This window comes from Spodoptera frugiperda, chromosome 25, assembly GCF_023101765.2.
Source record: "Spodoptera frugiperda isolate SF20-4 chromosome 25, AGI-APGP_CSIRO_Sfru_2.0, whole genome shotgun sequence".
Taxonomy (NCBI): Eukaryota; Metazoa; Arthropoda; class Insecta; order Lepidoptera; family Noctuidae; genus Spodoptera; species Spodoptera frugiperda.
Window position 1 is genome coordinate 7373039 of NC_064236.1, and position 20742 is coordinate 7393780.

At 35.9% G+C, this 20742-nt stretch overlaps 2 protein-coding genes across 2 annotated transcripts in view; both read left to right on the plus strand.

Moving 5' to 3' along the window:
- Positions 1-19608, plus strand: part of LOC118264341 (uncharacterized) — a 69745-nt gene extending 50137 nt beyond the window's left edge. The window contains exons 23-27 of the mRNA XM_050704571.1: positions 4089-4235; positions 10913-11156; positions 11633-11740; positions 16176-16319; positions 18294-19608. Of these exons, the coding sequence (XP_050560528.1) occupies positions 4089-4235; positions 10913-11156; positions 11633-11740; positions 16176-16319; positions 18294-18479 (829 nt within the window). The 3' untranslated portion in view covers positions 18480-19608. The remainder of the gene's footprint in view (positions 1-4088; positions 4236-10912; positions 11157-11632; positions 11741-16175; positions 16320-18293) is intronic.
- Positions 19609-20408: 800 nt separating this feature from the next.
- LOC118264253 (trypsin delta-like) overlaps positions 20409-20742 on the plus strand; it is a 40363-nt gene continuing 40029 nt past the window's right edge. Inside the window, exon 1 of the mRNA XM_035576744.2 lies at positions 20409-20698. Coding sequence (XP_035432637.2) covers positions 20644-20698 — 55 coding nt within the window. The 5' untranslated portion in view covers positions 20409-20643. The remainder of the gene's footprint in view (positions 20699-20742) is intronic.

The window sequence follows — 20742 nt, forward strand, 5'->3', positions numbered from 1 at the left end:
TGACAAGAATAGAGTAATTGACTAAAGTGGTGCATTAAACACATTAAGAATTGACTTTATATTGTAAGGGTGGCATTTCCTGGTTATTTCACCGAGTTTTCCAAAAGCGTCTTTCATGTAAACCTTTTGTGGACAGTAACGAATACAACAAGTATTATCCAATTTGATGCGGTTTTTCGCGAGTTACGCGTATACCTGAGGTATATGCGCTTTAGCGATTTCTTTTTAAACCACCTTTAAAAAAAGCAAAGGAGTTTTGAATTTCGAGTGCCATTTTGTTCTTTCTGTAATCTAAGAGGTGTCCATTTTGTTTTTAGATAAATTTATTTGTTTAATATAAGTTATTTGTAGACAACCGCCTTTACATAAGTCAGCTCCATTACTACCGGTGCGGTGCCTACCTAAATGAACCAAGGTAAATTTCTTTTATCATTATCATAGTGAGTCACAAGAAAGAGGTCTAAATATGACAGTAGGTACCTACGGATAGATTGGATGAAATATGACTTGCCTTGGACATTATCAATCATTCATTTACCATTTACTTCCCGTAAATGTTGAAATGACAGCTGATAGATGTACCTATAAAGAAAAAAAAGTGGGTCAATGGAAATGAAATGGAGAAAAAGACAAGACGTTCCCTTCTTTCATATTATCAATTGTTACAAAAAATATTTGTGAATTTGGTTTACGAATTTAATTAGCTTTTATAGAATTGTTGGCTGGAGGTTCTAGTGATATCTACTTCCGATTTAAAGATGTGGACAGAAAGGAATATCACTTGGAACATGTAGTCTATGTACTTCTATCATATTATATGTTGTTCTTTGTTATATGTGTGTGTACATAAAATGATAAATAAATAATTGTGTGTGATTAAAAATAATCTCGCTATTTTTATACAAAGTAAAAAGAATTCAATAGGTCGGCATAAAATCATGACAGATGTATTTCTAATGCAACCGCTTTAATTAATTAATCAGAATGAACCCCATCATAATAGGGTTGCGAACCAATTCGCAAACTAAGAGTAACTCTGACGCCGACTTACTCATAGTTTTGATATCGTCAGCCACTAAATGCTTTGTCCGTCTAAAATATCAAATCCTCTCAAATATCAAAACCACGGCCAATTTGGACAATATAAACTTATAGTTAAATCTAAACCCACCTTTCTATTGTGAATTGTTAGAGTTCTGGAGAGTTTACCAGTCACAACTATAGTAATAGGTATAGATATTATTTCAACGGTGAAAATGCTTTCAAAGTTTTGTTCCTATTCATTTTGGAATTCAGGAGAGTTCTGTGGATCCGTTGCAGTGCGGTTGCCATCGGTCGGAATTCCGATGCTGCTGGTATTGTCAATGCTCTCAACTTAATTTCATAGAAGGATTCTTGGACAAAGGTTAAAAGGAAAGCAAGGTCCGAAAGACATTCTTCAGTGTCTTGGCCGCTTCGTTGTTTGAGCGGTTATGTCGGTTACAAGCATGAACAAAGATTGCTTTTAATGGTACATTCTGTATGTGCAGTTTGCTCCACGGATCCTCGCGTGCAGTTATTGCCTACATATTGGTCGCATCCAAAATAAAAGTTACAAGTTACAAGGGCAGAGATTTGCACATGTCTTAAAATATACTTCAATGGATTTGCAGTTTGTTGTGAGATTCGTTCATCGCTCATGTAGATCCTATCAGATTAGAGTTGCAGTGCAAGGAAAGGTGAAGATGGCTTATGAGATTATAACCAAAACGATTTTCTGGATTTGGAATTAACTCCATAACAGAATTTAGATCTCCAAAATTATTGTCGAGATTCGTTCATCGCTCATGTAGATCCTATCAGATTAGAGTTGCAGTTTTATTAGATCCAAAATTAGCGTTTGTATTGCATTTTCTTAATAAATGTTTGGATTAAAGCAAGATAATTATTACTAGCCTAAGTGTACTTGAGAAGCAAGTCTCGCCTTACAAACAATTACCTGGAACAGTGCAGTATAGTTTACCGAACAATAATTACAGTTCGATTGTTCTCAACTTATAATACCCGGGTGTTCTTAGCCGGATATTCAAGCTACAGACTATCAAAGTAACTTGATATCATAGTCGTGTAGTTGCACTTCTTTTTTTGAGTTGATCCTAGAAGATAACGATCAGATATTTAGGTTAAAATTGTCACATATAGCTATATGTATACACCTATACAGATTCGTGTTATACAGTCATAACTCGCTAGTTCATAAGCGTCCAATAAAGATTTAAACAATCCACACGTCTATTATTCAAAACTCGCAACAAGCAAACATCAACCTTATTGCATTAACAATAATTTATAGTTTCGTTCGTTACTAGTATCTGTCTGACTGAGCTATTTGAGAACGTCCAACACTGACTTTCTTATTACTTTGGAAAGGTTCCTGTAACAAGTATAACGCCCACATTGTTTTACTTCGAGGAAATATCTTTCGTTATTTTTAACTTACTTGATTCCTAAGATTATTTTATATTTATATATAGCCACTTCTATCCCCGAAGGGGTAGGCAGAGGTGCACATTATGGCACTGTACATTGTACGCCCACTTTTCACAATTTATGTTGTAGGTGTGTAGGTCCCGTGTAATAGGTGCTGAGCTTATTGCCATATACCGGTCACACTTCCAGACTCCTGAGAATTTTTCGAAAAACCGACAATAGTCCAGCAATACTTTGCCCAATCCGGGAATCGAACCTGATACCACTTGCCCGGTAGTCGCACTTACGACCACTTGGCCAACGAGGCAGTCTTAAGAATTCCTAAGAATACTTCTGTATTATAACATTACCTATAAACCACATCAAATTATATTCAGCACTTTTTAATAATATATCGTTCTGTGAACTCACGATATCGTGTCGTGTAAGATTTTGCTCTTAGCTCCGACTCCCGACTTAGAACTACTTAGTAAACCAACATGAATTAAATGATAAACACACAGTTATAGCAGATCCACTATCTAGTCTAGTTAGATGATGAGGCAGTTTGTCTTTATGCCGACACGACAGTTAACGTATTACTCGTAGCTTCCTATCATCCGGCTTGCCGTGCATACAACTTGTATGTTCAACGAAATCTTGTACCTAAGTTCCAAGTTTCAGTTATTAGCTGTTAGACTGAAGTAAAAGCTTGATTTAGCTTCTTGACTAAACTAGTACTACTTGTATATTGACTATCAGTACCTGTCTTTAGCTATAATTAGTTAGTCTTAATTGGATTGAATGTAATGTTCGTATTTTTTTATGGTGTAAGTCGATGAACGAGCTTGTCACCTGATGGTAAGTATTCGCCCATGGAGACCCGATACACCAGAGGCGTTACAATTGCGTTGTCGGCTTTTGGGGATTAGGAATTTAAGGGTTGTTGGGGAATCGGGGAGCCTCTCTCACACAACAAAACATAACGCAAGCATTGTTTCACGTCGGGTCTCACTTCGGTCGAGCCGGAACGCTCGTGCCGAAGTATGGCTCTCCCACGCTTGAAATAGCGTAATGTTCAGCATTTCTCATTTCCATGAAAAAGGACTACGATGTGTGATATCTCGGTCACTTACGATGCAAACAAATGCGATTTCGAATTGTTCTTAACTTAAACTTACTGTACTGTAGTAAAGTTTTAAAGTTGACGGTGTTTTATCTCACTTGCCGACTTGGCGAAGCGTGAGAAACAGTCTTTCTCGGTTGTCATAATAAAAGTTTAGTCTGCCAACGCGATCCACCCAGGATGTTGTAAGAGTTTGAAAGTGTCGAAGACAATATTTTAAATCAATATAGAAATATGTAGAAGGAAAGGAAAGGAAAGTAGTTGTTCTGTGGTGACAGCAAAGTTTTTTTTTTATTTCTGGCGAGGGTCATAAGATCCAAATAAGGGCCTGCACTTTTAATATAGACTGGTTAGCATCGCTCTTTAATTAACCCAAACTTTTTAAACTGCATTCCTATACCTGCTTACCATTTTGACAAACTTTAATACAGAGGACCCCATCCTATAGCAGTGAACTATCAAAAGCAGTTGAAAATATTTTAGCCCAAGTTATTCATCAATACTTTTCTTACAGAGTGGTTTACGTCGGTGATACAGGACCGAATAAAAATGTGTCGATAGCCGTGGAGACGGAGAAGAGACTGAGTGACATTTACTATGTGTCGGATGCTCCAGTTGACCACATCGGCGAGTCGGCTTACATGTGTCTACAACCTGGCAAGTGAGTAACGTAAATGTGAAGGTAGTTACACAGCAAACACAATATAACATCTGGTTCTTTGATGACCCAAGTTTTACGTAAAGGTACACACACACACACATAATTTATCAATACTTTATACCAGTATCCGTAACAATATCTGGGTCTAATGTATTAGTAGATGATCCTATTTCCATACACAGGTTACACTTCCAGATACCGTGCTACAATAATTATTTTTTCTATCGGTGCTTTTTGTTGTCAAAAGTATTAAAATAACAAATGTTTTGATAGAAATTTAAATGTCAATAGCTGAAACATGACCTGAACATGTTTCCTGATAAACTACTTATACAACATATAAATAATGTATTATCTTTATATATATAATTCTTCTGTACGTGTGTATGTCACTGAACTTCTCTTAAACGACTGGACCGATTTTGATGAATTTTTTTGTGTGTGTTCAAGGGGATCTGAGAATGGTTTAGATTCACAATTTTGTCCGCTGGACAATGTTTTTTTAATTCATTTTTAATTAATTAGTAGTTGTTGATTTTGGAATGTTTTACATTGGATACGACAGACGGCGCTACCATCGCAGTGTCAAATATTAATGACGTTAGATATTGTCATAACATTTGAATAATAATTTTCATCAAAATGGTCCAGAATGTTTTAGCTTATTAATAAAATTTAAAATTTTCAAATTAAAGACGTGTAGACAGGACAACGTCTGTCGGGTCCGCTAGTCTATCCATATAATAAATCTGTAGGTCAATTCAATTCTGTACATTGAAAATATTGAAAAAATAAATAGCATAACTGGCATAGCAAAATAAATAAACAGCAGTGTTACTGGACCGATACCAAACCCAAATATGTGATAAAAAAAAAAATTGTCTGTCTGTCTGTCTGTATGTTCAGGCATCACGTGAAAACTAATAGTTCGATTTCGATGAAACTTGGTATAATTACACCTTATTATCCTGGGCATAAAATAGGATACTTTTCATCACGCTACGATCAATAGGAGCAGAGCAGTGAAGGGAAATGTTGGGAAAACAGGAGAACTTCCTCCACTTTTTAAGCTTCCGTCGCGAATGCAGCCTTAATGGTTAAAGCTACACAGAAATAATGTATGACAGAAATGTTCTCCTCAAAATTGTTTAAAAAATATTCCACGACAGCAAATGTCTATCTCTTATGGTTGACTTACAATAACACGTATAACTCCCGATAGCTTAGCAGTTCGGAGCTTTCTGATTATATTTGTCTACTCTTACGTTTATAACACTCTCATTCATTCATTCATATTATAATAAATCTGTAGAAGGGTCAATTCTGTTCATTGAAAATATTGAAAAAATAAATAGCAGGGGGTGTTACTGGATCGATACCAAGCCCAAATATGTGATTAATTTTTTTTTGTCTGTCTGTCTATATATGTTCAGGCATCACGTGAAAACTAACGGTTCGATTTCGAAGAAACTTAGTATTATTATATCTTATTATCCTGGGCATAAAATAGGTTACTTTTTATCCTAGAAAATACGTAGAAAAAAATTTTTATTTTTCAGATTTATTCTGCTCAACAGCAGTAGCTCAATAGAGGGATCTCCTTAATTATTATGGGCCTTGCCGTATTTGGGTCTAATAGCTATTTATAAGATGTCATTGTCAGAGTTACTCAAATAAATGGAGAAATAAAACTTCCACGCGAAGGCCGACATCCGTGCGGACGGAGTTGCGGGCGGAAGCTTGTCGACAATAAAATTGAACACTTATCTACGTATAAAATTGAATAAGTGAAACAAAATTGAAGTAGGTATTTAAAAATAAGTGCCTATATTTAGCTGTATAACTTTAGTTCTGCTGGGTATAATCATTCGATATTTTTCGGTATTCACATTAGTTTAAAAACGTAATAATAAATGTCCGCAAGGCAGCTTGTGGCGAGCTGTTGGGCAGTGGCGACCCCACGGACCTGACTCCCGGGAGAGGCCCTACTTTTTAACTCCGGTTGGTACTCGTGACTATCCGGAGTGGCCTCTCCTACCTCACTCTTGCCTTAATCGGCTGGTTTGAGTGGAGATTCGCAAGAGTGGAGTTGCCTTCAGCTCCACTTGGGGGAAGGACGTATCCCAGTAAGATGCTGGTTGGGGTCTTGACCGTACTTCCGGGATTGCTCTGATAGCCGTGGGATGCCCCCCCTTCCTCAAGTAGCTCAACGGATGTTGCTTCCCTTGTCGCTACAGCGGCCGTTTCCGTCGGGGCCCACTATTGAGTTTGCGAGTACCCCCTGTGTTTATCCGTATTTTTCAATATTGGTCCTGACCAATATTGAAAAATACGGATAAACAGTATGGGGACTATGGGGAACTATGGGGACTATGGCCCCTGCCCCTGGGCAGGGGCCATAGTCCCCATAGTTAACCGGTTAACTATTCCACAGCCATCCACACCCATATCCCTATCATTTCCTTTTACCTATCATACCTCACAATAGTCCTGCATCAACCGGGGATTGTCCTTTGGTGTACTTCCATAGTGCATACAGGGATAATCGCCGGCTGATGTCCCATTACATTTAGATTAAAATTGTTCAACGGGCCTCTGCGAGTTGGCTTCGGCCCCTCGTACGCCTTCCAAGGTCCGGGACCCTGTGGTCCCTTGATTATGTAAGGAACAACATATAAATCATCATTACCATCATCAGCCGAAGGACATTCTTCTGCTCTTAACAAAGGCCTCTTCTTTAGTCCTCCACGTAGAACGACAAGCTACCATTATGCATTACGAGATTGTCGGTCCATCTACACACGTTCCTTATACACAAATAAATTAGCAAAATTTCTTGGATTTTTTACTTAGCAACACATATTAACAACTCGTTTTTAGTAAAACCTAGAAATCGGCCTTAGGTACTTGGGTTGATTATTTGCTTAGTATCACACATATATATGTATAGACAGATTTTTAGACATAAAATTCTAATGCTAATACCATAAGCTAAAATAATCGGGTTAAAGGTTAAGTCGACCTAAATCCTTTAAGACGTGATAGTTTACATCATTCCTGACTGATTTGACCATGGGACCCCATATCCCAAACTTAACCGTTTTCAAATTATCGGCATTTTAACTTTTTTGATAAAATTTCCCATTTTTTTGGGTATTTCTCCCTTGTTTTGTCTTTGGTGGCTAAATTTTGTTTTGTTTTTGCTTTTTTGTGTAGTAGATTAGTTGCTTTATTATTTTAAACACTAAAACTGTAAATAACTGTACCAACTGAGTCGTAGCAGACGATCGAATGTTAAAAAAAGAAATAAATTTGTGATAAGTTGTTTTTCTTTGTAAGATATTAAAAAAAAATCTATGACAACTGTGCTGCAAATGTGCGTTAAAATATCTACAATTCTTCAGCTTTCTGATAAGGTATAACATGATAGGGAATAATTTGAATTCTTTGCCAAAACATTGATGAAGTACTACAAGGTAGTAATAAGAATATCGATATTTAAGCTTCAAATTTAACAAGGTGGACAAGTTGTAGTTACGTAATAACATAATTGAACAAAAGGAGACATAAAATCCAAATTGCAAGCAAGCAAGGTCTCAGTGCTGACTTCCGGCCGCCGTGCTAAACGTAGAGTGACATGATTATTTCGATTTATTTATCGTTCGTACGTAAGCAGCGATCTAATGTGTGTGATATAATCCGCATTTAATTAATTCACGTATTGTTTAAGGTTTTGGATAAAACTTTTTTATTTTTTATTTTTTACTGAGTTCAGTTATATTATTAGAATTTTTCAATTCGCTTCAGGCAAAAGTATTATAAATAGGGATTTTTCCGTATATTCTTAACAAGGGCATTATTCTTAGCAATAATCGTACCCTGTTTATGATAAGACAGACCCATGATACATGGGATGAAATGAAATGAAATTAATTAATGAAAATTGTTCCTTCACATTTCTATAGAATCGTGGTGATGTCAATCAAAACTTGTCAAAATATTGTATTAAAGCTCAGTAAGATAATTTTAACTCGTTTAATACAACATGAGGGCCAAAACATAGCATGGCATTACATATTTTTAAAGTATTTATTAGAACTGACCTGCAGCAATGCAGACAGTCCTATTCAAAAATATGGATACACGCTACTGCATGAGCCCTTCTTCTTAGAGAGATCACCTCTCCCTATATTTCCACGCGTCGCCCGCCGGTATATGTAGTCGGCTTGGAACGAAACCATAGCGCGATTCAGCAAACGTTCGGTTTTGTACAACGCCATCTATCGAGCAAGGGGTCAATGAAAATTCTAGGGGATGATAAATTATTTACGTGTAAATATGTGGATAATTGGATAGTATTGGACTGTAAAAGGTATATGTTTTCGAACCTTGAATTTTGGTATAGCATTTCTTTAAAATTACACGCTTTTTGACGAGGAAACTTAATTCGAAACAAGTACCATATAGGCAGTCATCCTTTTAAGTTTTTTTTCTTAATTGGAGGCCTAAAGCTTTGGTAATTGATGGCTACTGAAGTAACTGATTAGAATATTATTTAATGCCAATGTCGTGCAGGTACCAGTACTTTTGCAACACTGTCTTTGCCAAGCATTAATGACTTACTGAAGTATTTACCTTTCGTTATGCTTGTAGAATTAATACAGTCAAGTATTGGGAATTCCTGTTTGTGAAAATAAGCTAGTCATAAATAAATTCAATATATTCCATAGTTAATATATCATTTCATAAGTCCAGGATTAAAGTTGTTTTATAGGAAATTCGAATATCATTGGCGTGGAGGCAATTAGGCATAATCGTTCAGTTTCAGTATACATAATAAAAGACATACTCGTATTTCACTTTTTTATTCACAAAAATCGCTGAATAAAGTTACACTAAAATATATCAGTTGACATTTGTTCCTTCATATGATTTTTTAAAATATAAAATGACATTTATGTCAAAATAACGGCACTTTCATTCATCATTCTGTTGAAATATAAAGCTTTTGTTATGAAAAAACATTTGATGGGCTCGTTTTTGTGAATTGTGTGATACCAGTGATTGTTTGACAATGGTGCATGGTGACATGACAATTTAATATAATGTAACAACTTCATAAAAGAAATCTATAGCTGGCAGGCAAAACAAGCCTTATGGGTCATGAACATGGAATACCTTTCACATACAAATTCAAGACATTACATTCCACAATGTTTGAGTTAGGTGTTAACATTCCCGCGACGATATCTGGCCACCGTAAGTGCGGGTCTGCGGACAGCGAGCAAGGGTAGCTCGCCGCCCGACCAGAATTAGACCTGTGCGTGCGGCGCGTTGCGTTCCGCGCGCGCCTCAAAGAGACATCAGACCACCACAGATCAGATCACCCAGTATGGCTGATGCCTGATCCGGAGCTTAGGACTACCTACTAGTGGGTTTACCGGGGCTCCGGCTCGAACTGCACGCGTTCCTACTCGTGGGTGTGGGGTAGTATTTAGTTAGTAAGAGTCTCTCTCGCCTCGCCCAAGGTGAATGAAGTCATTTAATGATTTTCCCCCCTTAAAAAAAGGTGTTTTCATTGGTTAGCATACAAACCATTGTGGGCTCTGTCTGGTACAGCAAGGAAAATATGTTTTTTAATAAAAAAAAGAATGTCATAACCTTTTAAAGTCCTTTCAATATTCTTCAGTGTGTTGCCATCGCAGTCAATGTTCCACAATCACATCAAAGCGTCGCTTGTTTCGCTGCCAAGCGAGGTTCCGTCATGTCATATTAAATATCTTTCTCGTGTTAAAGGATTATAAATGTCAATCCATTTTATTGGAAATTGAACTTTATAGCCACTAAAGGTTGTTGTGAAGGGCATAATAATAAATGCATAAAGGGTAAGGTATTGAACAGTCACTCCGGACAGGATTGAAATGCAATTATGGTTGAAAATAGGTAGTAGTCGATTTATAGAATGAGTCAATCTATTACCGATTAATATCAAAGTTTCGTGTTTGTCTCCTTTGGTCTGATACAACATTTGAATTCAAGTATTAGTTATAAGTTATTATTGTTTAAGGAAACAGAGCATGTTACAAAAATATAATAATAATATCTACAAAGTTCCTTTGTGAAGTCGTATCTTTATAATATTCAAAGACTTTGAAAAAGTATTTAATTAATCGTAAACTATTGTTCAGTTTTCTATTTAAATAAAATAAAACTGATTCAAAGGAAATGTTACATTTATGGAAAGATCGTTTTCATTGCGAAGGTATTTTCCTAAAGGAACGTAAGAGTCTAAGAATTAATCTAGCTTGAAGTTACAGAATTGTTATTTCATGGTAGAAGTAATTTTCATACGATCTGTTTGTATTTTCTTTGTTTGATTTTTTTATCTTAATTTCAACGTTGTTCACTAGAATTTCCTCCTGTGTCATGAGTGCGTTTACAAACATACACGTGATACCCAGACTCGAAACAATATTTTTTGGTTCACACAATGAGTTGGTCCGTGCGGGAATCGAACCTGCTACGAAGGAAGTATATTCTGAGACACATTTGCGTGTGCTGCATACATAGTCCTGATAATACATACTTAGATAGAAAGATATGAAAATGTATCTTAATAAGAGCGATACAAAATACTAAAGTCTTGGAAATCTAGGTACAAATCTGTCTTCGTCCAGGTTTCGATGGCGAGCGCTGAGCGCAGACGGTGAAATGTCAGGCTCTGGTGAGGGGTACCTTCGAGCTGGTGGAGTGTACGTGCTGTGCTTGAGAGAGCGGCTCGGCAGGCTGGATGCAGCGGTACTGCATGCACCCAATCCTCCAAACGAGCTGCATCTGGCCTGGATAGTGCCGCAATATCTGCTGGTCTCCGTTGCTGAGATCATGTTTGCTGTGTCTGGACTTGAATTTTCATTTACACAGGTAAGAAGGATACATAAGATTGAGATTTGTATACAAAAATAATTTTCATCAGTTTTTTGAGTACGGAAATCTTATGCAATATAATGACTATGTTTTTGCAACAATCAATTTACAATTATTGTTCAACGTTTCAATTGTTAGGGTTGATACTAACAATGTTCCAATAAAAATCACGGTTTACACACGTAAATAAATTGAGAAAAGCTCAACTAGTTTCGAGTCACAGAGGGATTCTTCATCATGAGCAGCGTGCGCAGCATACTGGTAAGACCGTGCGTTGGCGCTGGCAGTGTTGCTGAAGTTGATGAAGATTCCCTCTGTGACTTGAAACTAGTAGAGATTTTCTCCATTAATTTACATGAGTAAACCATGATTTTTATTTAAGTTCCAATACTAATAAAGGAAAACAGACACAAACAGATTTTAATTTTCATATTAACATTATGTCTATAGAGTAATTCCAAATTTTGTTACAGGCACCAAAAAGTATGAAGACTATAACTATAGCAGCTTGGTACGTCTCAGTAGCGTTCGGAAACTTGATCGTCATTCTCGTTGCCCAGACCAAGATATTTCAATCGAGGGTAAGTTGATTATGGATTATACCAGCCATTTTACTGGTAACGCTGTGTGCAACATTTATTGCAACTGTGACTTCTATTGAAAATCGTATATTTGGTATCGTTGATCATGGGAAATCATATCGAGTATTGATATCAATTAGCTTTTCACTCCAAATAGGCGCTAGCTTTTTGAAATCTGCGTTGCTTTGTGCATTTTGAACTGACATTTTAAAATCAATTTCATACTTTTAATTTATAGGTAACGATTTACTGGGTCGAATCACATCGTCAGCCTAAAAGTCACCACTGCTGACAAAAGGTCTCTTCTCACACGGGGAAGGTTTGAGCATTAATCACCACGCTTACTTAATGTGGCTTGGCGAAAATTTAAACATATGATAAGATTATAAGCACAGGTTTCCTTAGATTATCTTAAAAAATACATATAACTCGGAAAAAGTCCATTGGTACTCGCCAGTAGATTTGGAACTCGCACTCTGATGTATAGGCGCCTTAAACCACCGCGATATATATTGGCTCGAATAAATACATGTTGATAATTTCTCTATAATACCAGCTCGTCTAGACGGAGTACTATGCTTAATCCTTGAAACTAAGCCGCAGCACACTGTGCGCATAATACGGAATGTCTATCTATCGCTAATACACAAACACGAAGTGTTGACATTAGAAACGATTGGTACCCGATTCAGTTTGAGGTTTAATAGAAGCAAATGCTTAGAAGCGTGCTTCAATATATTATTATATGTATCACTTGGTAACAGTTCCGTTTGAAATATTGTGACACTCGTACGTACCACGGCGTGAAACAGATTATTAAATAAGTTTATCGTGAGCGTGTTGTTATCAAGGCGGTAGCTTGTCAGCAATGTCGACCACACCACGTCTGTAAAGAGATTGCTAATTATATTTCCCCGCTGTAATAGGAAAGAAATAAAAATATACACTTCTTGAACGGTTGCCCGGTACAAATTGTATTAGAGATCGGGGGAATCTCGGGTCAAATTGCGGTCGGTGAGGCCGACAAGTAATTTCTTCAAGGATTTCTACGTTTATTTTTTATTGCTGTGAAAAATGTTACGTGGAACGAGGATATAAACATGTACGGTCTATAAACGTATTTTTATACCACTTAATGAATTGATTTTAATGGAAACAGGAATATTCAAATTGAATAACATAATATTATACATGTATGTGTTTGATATAGCACTGTAAGTACTAGAATAGCCAATAAGCTCATGTAATGCGACGTGGGATTCCAGATAAATTAAACATGATATGTGTGTTTAATACATTTGGCATGTGGCAACACATTAGCTAATAATTATTATGGCAACAAATCAGGCTGTTGGAGCATTCACGTCATAACGATGATTTATGAGTCTATGATCCTTCAGATAAGCTCGTCAATTTACTCAGAAGCCACGCATTACGGTGTTAATCAGATCAAGTAAGGGACAAAAGTTTATTTAGGTACTCGTCTCGTTGACCTGGAGATAGTGTCAAAGTATGACTAGATTGTCCAACAAAAGTTTTGAAAAATTGTCTTATGTATTTTGTACTCGTAATCCCGACTTATAAATCGATTTAAGTCCTTTGATTTCTCGATACCTATCACAAAATATTAGGCCAAATACGACAACTAATACTTAACTTTAATAAGTCATTAGTGAAACTTCCTAACTATTCTCTTATCACATCCTAAAAGAAATAAATACATTATAGAACTCCTATTATGACGTGACATATAGAAACAGCTCATAAGTAACGTTAATGTGAGCAAAGATAGAGTACATTAATAATTTATTAGCCGCTTTTAGCATATTTGATAGCAAGTACTATTGATATTATAATCTTAAAACAAAGGGTAGGGATAGACGTTCGCTTGAATTGAAGCTTATTAATATGGGTGCTAGAAAAACAGTGTTTAAATATTCTTTACAACGCTTTTTACACTTCCCGGATCCACGATAGGTAAGAGGATTATAAGTTTTATACGAATTTCCAGGAACATTAATGTACTGATTTTACATAATATAAGTATATTTTATGTAATGAACGGCTCAACGGATTTTGTATTAAAAATTGACGTTGAAATGATTTCCCACCGCTAATTGCCACGTTGCAGTATCGAATGAATTATTACGGCATAATGCCACTCTCTCCTCTCTCGTTTCTCTCCACATTTTTCACATGACATATAACACGCTATTTGTTAATTATACAATGTGATAGGTGTGAGACTTCTAACCCGTTAAGGCTGAGTTCTACACCTAATTTTATGAACAAAAGTCGGGGGTCGAATGGGTCGAATCCCCTCCCCCTAAAAATTATGGCTATTTTAATATTTTTTTAACTTTTTTTGATATCAAAGGTTGTATGCGTCATAGAAACAAAAAAACGACAAACGGTAGCTAATAACCTTGGCTAACTAATTCATTACTTTTTTCATATGTTTGATAATGTTTTGGTGAGAAAAAAAATCATTTGTGAATTATTTTTACCGAAAAATCACTATTTTTCAATATTTTCAATTAGGGGTTCAACCCCCCATATTATTTTTTTTGGCGATAAAATTAGATGTAGTACTCAGCCTTAACGGGTTAGAAGTCCCAACCCTATCACATTGTATATGATACTAGCGGACCCGACAGACGTTGTCCTGTCTACACGTCTTTAATTTGAATTTTTTTTAATAAGCTAAAACATTCTGGACCTTTTTGATGAAAATTATTATTCAAATGTTATGACAATATCTAACGTCATTAATATTTGACACTGCGATGGTAGCGCCGTCTGTCGGATCCAATGTAAAACATTCCAAAATCAACAACTACTAATAAATTAAAAATTAAATAAAAAAATCATTGTCCAGCGGACAAAATTGTGAATCTAAACCATTCTCAGATCCCCTTGAACACACAGAAAAAAAAAACCTTCAAAATCGGTCCAGTCGTTTAAGAGAAGTTCAGTGACATACAGACTTACAGAAGAATTATGTATATAAAGATATTTACAAAGAAGGTTATTAAAGGACTGCTGTATCGGATTCTATAGGTACTAGTTACTGTCATCGATTGATAGATAGTCTGACAATTACTTAAGACTCAAGCTCGAAGCTATGCTACCAGGTGTTAACAATAATCTTCCGAATGCTGCTGCCTGAATGGAAGGTACATAGTAAATGTAGTTAGTCAGCCTAGTGCAGGGATGGCGAACCATTTGCACGTATGTCATTGATGGCACGCAGCACAATATTTTGGGCACGTTATTGATTACAAAATCTGTCCTATGCCTGTCGTTATTTTCAGATATGAATAACATTAAAGATTTAGAGTTACACAAATTACTCCAATCCGACTGATTTCAAAATGAGTTTTTCTTAAATAAATAAGTACTACTATAGCCAAAAAAAACTGTTTTTATAATACCTATAGGCACGTCAAACAAAAAAAGTGCATGTTGTTACATAAAGGTTTGTCATCTCTATTGAGTCGAGAAAAACATCTAATGACTTCTTCCGCCTTGATCGAGGCAAGAGGGAGTCTCAGACTCTTACTGACTAAAAACCATTCCGTTCCTACTCCTGCTTTTCGAGCCGGAGCCCTAGTAAACCCGCTAGGTAGTCAGCAGTGCCTCTAATGGGATATATTCCAGGATACCTATTACATCACGACGTATCTCTATTGATTTCAGACATGTATTGTATCGAATTATCTCAAAGAGATTAGAGAGACAGATGCCATACTGTCCGGGCTTTACACCCAGCTCAAAGTACTTCACTGAATAGTAAATCTGGTTGGCAATCGGAGTGCCTGATTGGCATTAGATCGGAGTATTGCCTGCTCTGACCATCGCCCCATGAAGGAATTGAGTTACCTCTATCTAGTTAGACACAAAGCCTCAAGTTACGCCACACACCTATAGAATAGACCAAGAATAAGGCTTTTGACTTAATGATTTACCTTTACAGCAGGCATTAACGCCTTTGCACGTTAATGCTTTTTATAATCAAAGAGTAACATTATATTCAATTAATGATCAAAATTCTGCTGTTAAAATTCAAAATTAATTTCTACATTTGTACGATGCTTTACTTTGCAAAATTAGTATCTTATCGCATAATAAAGTACCTACATTTCGTAAACCTGTGCTTAAAGTCATTAAAGACTACTTACCTATGCGTTCAAGCGAAGTTCTTATGCTGAAGTATGGCTGAATACGTACCCGAACGCTCCTACTTCCATTTCTCAAACTACTAAGGATCTTCGTAGTTATTAGTTTACAAGCTTTGAGTATTGGTACTTCATTTTAAATCAACTGGCTCACAGAAAAATATGATATCATTCTGTATGTCTTTGCCAGCGACCGACGGCGGAGTTTGCAGCGGGAATAAAATCGAATTTGAATTTCATCGTGTCAAATTTTGCAGGCGACGGAATTTTTCGTGTACGCCGGAATGCTTGCTGTCGCTATGTTGGTGTTCCTGCGGATGGCACAGGACTACCACTCGAGAAATATCGATGCGGACGCCTCATCCTCAGAAAGTCGACCGTTGTTACACCATCGATCCAAGGTAAGTTGAATGCATTTGTGATTTTGATACGTGGATAGATGAAATGTTACCCATAAATTTGGATAATACTATATTGCCATTTCTGAACAAAGCCAATATCGAATGCGCACTTAAACATGATCAAACACACGATTATATTGTATGTAATTGCTATGAAATTGATATTGTTTTAACCCTGAAACAGTGCGTATTTGTTTGACAAATGTTCAGTTTACACAGAACACTCGAATTTCATTTAATTTCGAAACAACGGAGACAATAGCTATTGTGAATTTGTCCAATACAAAATTAGCATAATTATATCAGCTGAATTGTGAAAATTATGTGAAATGTGTTTGGCCCGTGTGTTAACGATTCCATATACTTTTTAAGTACAAAATAAAATAACGGTTTTATTATAAGGCGGGCACACAATGGGTCTGTATTCAGAATGCAGTATCGTGGAACTTAACAATATTTTTCAAATCGAACACAATAGGGAAGTTGTTTGATAAGTAACTTTACCAGACTTAACTTGAAAGTGTTGTCATACACAACAACAATATTTTTAACCAACTTCGAAAAAAGAGGTTCTCAGTTTGACCTCTGTATGTATGTAGGTATGTATGTTTGTGCGCGATTGGCGAAACCGATTTTGATGCGGTTTTCAGCATAGTATTTTTCAGACTTAGGAGAAGGATTTTGGTACCCATGTTAAAAAAGTGTAAAGTCGCACAATAAAATTCTGAAGTTCTCTATTAAAAAAAAACTTTAGACTTTTCATATTTGTTTGTCACGAAGCTACTTCGTACATGAACATGATTGTAAAACAGTACATAAAGAAACAAATATTTCTTTTTACCCTACTAATATAATAAAAGCGAAATTTTGAATGTTGTTGTTAGTTTTTTTGTTTCTTCTTCACGCAAAACGACTAAAGGGATCAGAATGAAATTTGGAACAGGGATAGATTATGATCTCCAATAACATATACACAATATAGGCTACTTTTTATAACACGGAAAAGCGGGTGAAGTCGCGTGCAGCAGCAAGTAAAGAAAAATTAAAAAAACTGTTACGTAATGAAGTGAGAAACCTTTAAAGGTGAAATAAAAGTATTATACACGGATCCCTATTCAGAATTGCATAGGGACCCCTTTTTAGCTGTACTTTAAGAGGCTTAGTGCTTGTCTCAGAATTTTTCCGCAAAATTGAAACTTTTATGGTTGTACCAGCGGAGATTTTTATGCATAGAAGCCAAAGTATTAAGTCTATTGTGTTAAATTTCTATTTATAGGAGAGTCTCCTCTATTTACATTCTAATATTGTTCGTGATGCCCCAAGTAGATGATTAAGATAAAGTAGGTAGTAAGTATATTGTCCTTATATGTCTCAGTTTAGGTTTTTAGGTAATAAAAAATCACAAGGACTGTAATGCTAGTGTTATAAATGAGAAGATTTTAATTTACTTGTCTTTTTCTTATATCGTAACGTAGCTATTTTTTAATTCAGTTTTTAACTAAGCAGGCGAATCTGCGGTTAACATCAAATTTCCTAAATTAATCGTATATTCAAATTATGAAATGGTCAGCTGTCTAGCCTTATTTGTTTAGCTGTCGTGCAACCCTGCATCTTACACTTCACTAAGGAACAACTTAAACTAATTGATTTAATTAAATAGACCCATCCTGAAGATGTCTAGTCGACCGTAAAATTTTCCCATCACAAGGTTCAATTTCGTCTGCACGCCATAATAATATAATATGCATTGCTTTCAAATTGAGATTCGTTAGCTTACAAAATATGTGTAGAATCTACATTGTAGATGTTTTATATTTTTAAAGTACAGGCTGATCTTTTGAAATATTAATATTTTATAAACATTTATAGCAATATTATATATCCTCATTTACATATTTTATGCCTTCTTCTTTAATCAGTCCTTTTTCTTATAGATTATTTTTAATTAAATTAAACAAGTTTATATTGTTGCAGGTGATCTCAGTGCATTCGTTGTCAACGTCAAGTACTCGTGCGTTCGGCGGCACGGGCAGCAGTGCAGCTTCGTGCTTGGGCGTGATGGAGCGCTCGCGACCAGCGGCCTGGCCCCAGCGTGCATACGTGCATATAGCCACGCCAAGCACGGCAGAACCCAAAGCTACTACACTAGCACAGGAATAATTTCTTATTTAATAACACATGTATTTTAAACAGCTTTATCGTAATGCAAAACCTCATAGGAAAGGGAAGAATAATAATACAATTGACGAGGAACTAAAATATATAAACAGAATTTAATATAAACATGTTTTGCAATTTGAATACAAACAAAAAAGAATAATTAGCTGGAAAAAGAAAACATTAACATCTAATTAGAAATAAACTGTCTCCTTCAACATTAAAAATAGACGCGACAAAAAGACATCGTGACGTGCGCTATCTAAAAATGCTACGGTAAAGGTGCTACGGCGCTACGCCTCGTAGCGATTGCTCGTAGCTGATTACGTAGCCTTTTAATTTAACAGACACTTCGTTCATGTCCCGTTTTAATAATTTATTGTAATTATAATCATCATCAACAGGGTAAGTGCCTGTTGCTGAGCAAATGCCTCTTTTCACACTGAGAAGGTTTGAACATTAATCATCACGTTTGCTTTAGGAGGATTAGCGATTTTAAATTTATAATTAGGAATTATAGGACCTGGTTTCCTCACTATGTTATGGTGACGAAATAATTTAAGAAACTACATAAATATAACTCGGGAAATATCTCATTGTTGCTTGTCGGGTTTCGAACCCACCACGCCCTCATACATATGAGCGGCGGGCGTCTTAAACCTATGAGCTACTCCGACATTTACTGTAAAGAGGCTTATAATAATTAGAAATAAAAAGTTCTATAATAGATCCGATGGTAATGATGAACACTTATTATCATAGGACTCATAGTAAAGTACATCGATAGCCACAGTCGGATGCCCGAATGCATAGAAATGTGAATAATCTAGTTAGTCGAATAACAGGTGTATCATTATCAATTCGTTTGCTAACTCACTGAAAATTTAGTAAACCATGTATTCAGGCACTAGTGGTGTCCATAAATATTCATGATATCGATGATTTATAGAAAGGGACGGCAGATTAAAATTATTTACGTAAGTATGCAAAAGGTTTTTTTTAAACTAGTTTTGAGGTTTTATATAGAACATAATTTATTTTTAATTTAGTTTAATGAGACGTTAGCGTTGTAATTTGTAGTTTTCGTAGTTTGATTATTTATAAGTTTTACTAATAAAATGTTAGTAGCCTTTCTCTGAGTTTGATTTAATGAATGATCCTTATTATACATCCCTACTATTAGCAGAACCTAATAGATTATGAGTGTCAGATTGATAATACCTATCAACGAAACTGAGATCATGAAATTGGATATTTTAAGCTGTTGTAAGTACACTTTATAAATATCTTTTAATGTTTGTGGCAAATCAAATTACGAGGTCATCCTTGCAAAAGTGGTTGCCGTTTATCCTCATCTAGTTTACCGTTTCCAATTTATCCATCAGCGAATCCATTTGCATATATTATAGTCTGTTGATTGGCATGCTGATCTATAATATTTATGCGTCTAATTGTAAATATTGGTGGCATGGTAGCGGCGCGAAGGCTGCCAATGCAACGTCTGAAATCTCTCCTGGATTATCCTTTAATGGATTTTCGCAGACGATCAGTGGCAGTCTGAGTCTGAGTGCCGACATGTTAGTTGTTACTATAGTTACATGCATTGTGTCACTCAGTAACAGCTGACATGTCATCGAAAATAGACCTTAAAATATATCTTAGAATAGATACTCAAAGACTGTTATTCAAAAATACATTCCACAAAATATCTAGTCATAACAAAAGGAATGATGTCTACTTTTATAAAAACATGAAGTAAAATTTCAGTTATTTATTCAAGTCTCGTTACAGTATTTGTGAAATAATACTACGTATAAGTTTTCAGATCCTAAGCTTTAATTTGACAGAGGATATCTTTGACAAAATCAGTCGCGTGAGCTTATGATATAAGTATTATTTTCTTCTAGAAAAACATTAATTTGTATCAACTAAACTAATAGAATATGAAAACACAAAGTTTGAAGATTCAGTAGTTACATAAATGTAATTAGCTATCTGTGTAGTCGGTGGAGTTGAGACGCATCGAGACGTTGCCGACGTTACGTCACTGCCTTCAAACAATATGGCAGTATCAGGTTATCGAATTCGTGGCCTGAGCTATCACGGTTCCAATCACATCTGTATCTAAGCTCCGTGCACAATCAATTATTGCAAGACTGGACGCAATATGATCGGCGTACATAGTACGGGACCTCACTCCGACCAACCGCTCCTATATGACGGTGACGTAAACATATTAGTGACCACATCTCCGCCCTAATTGAGC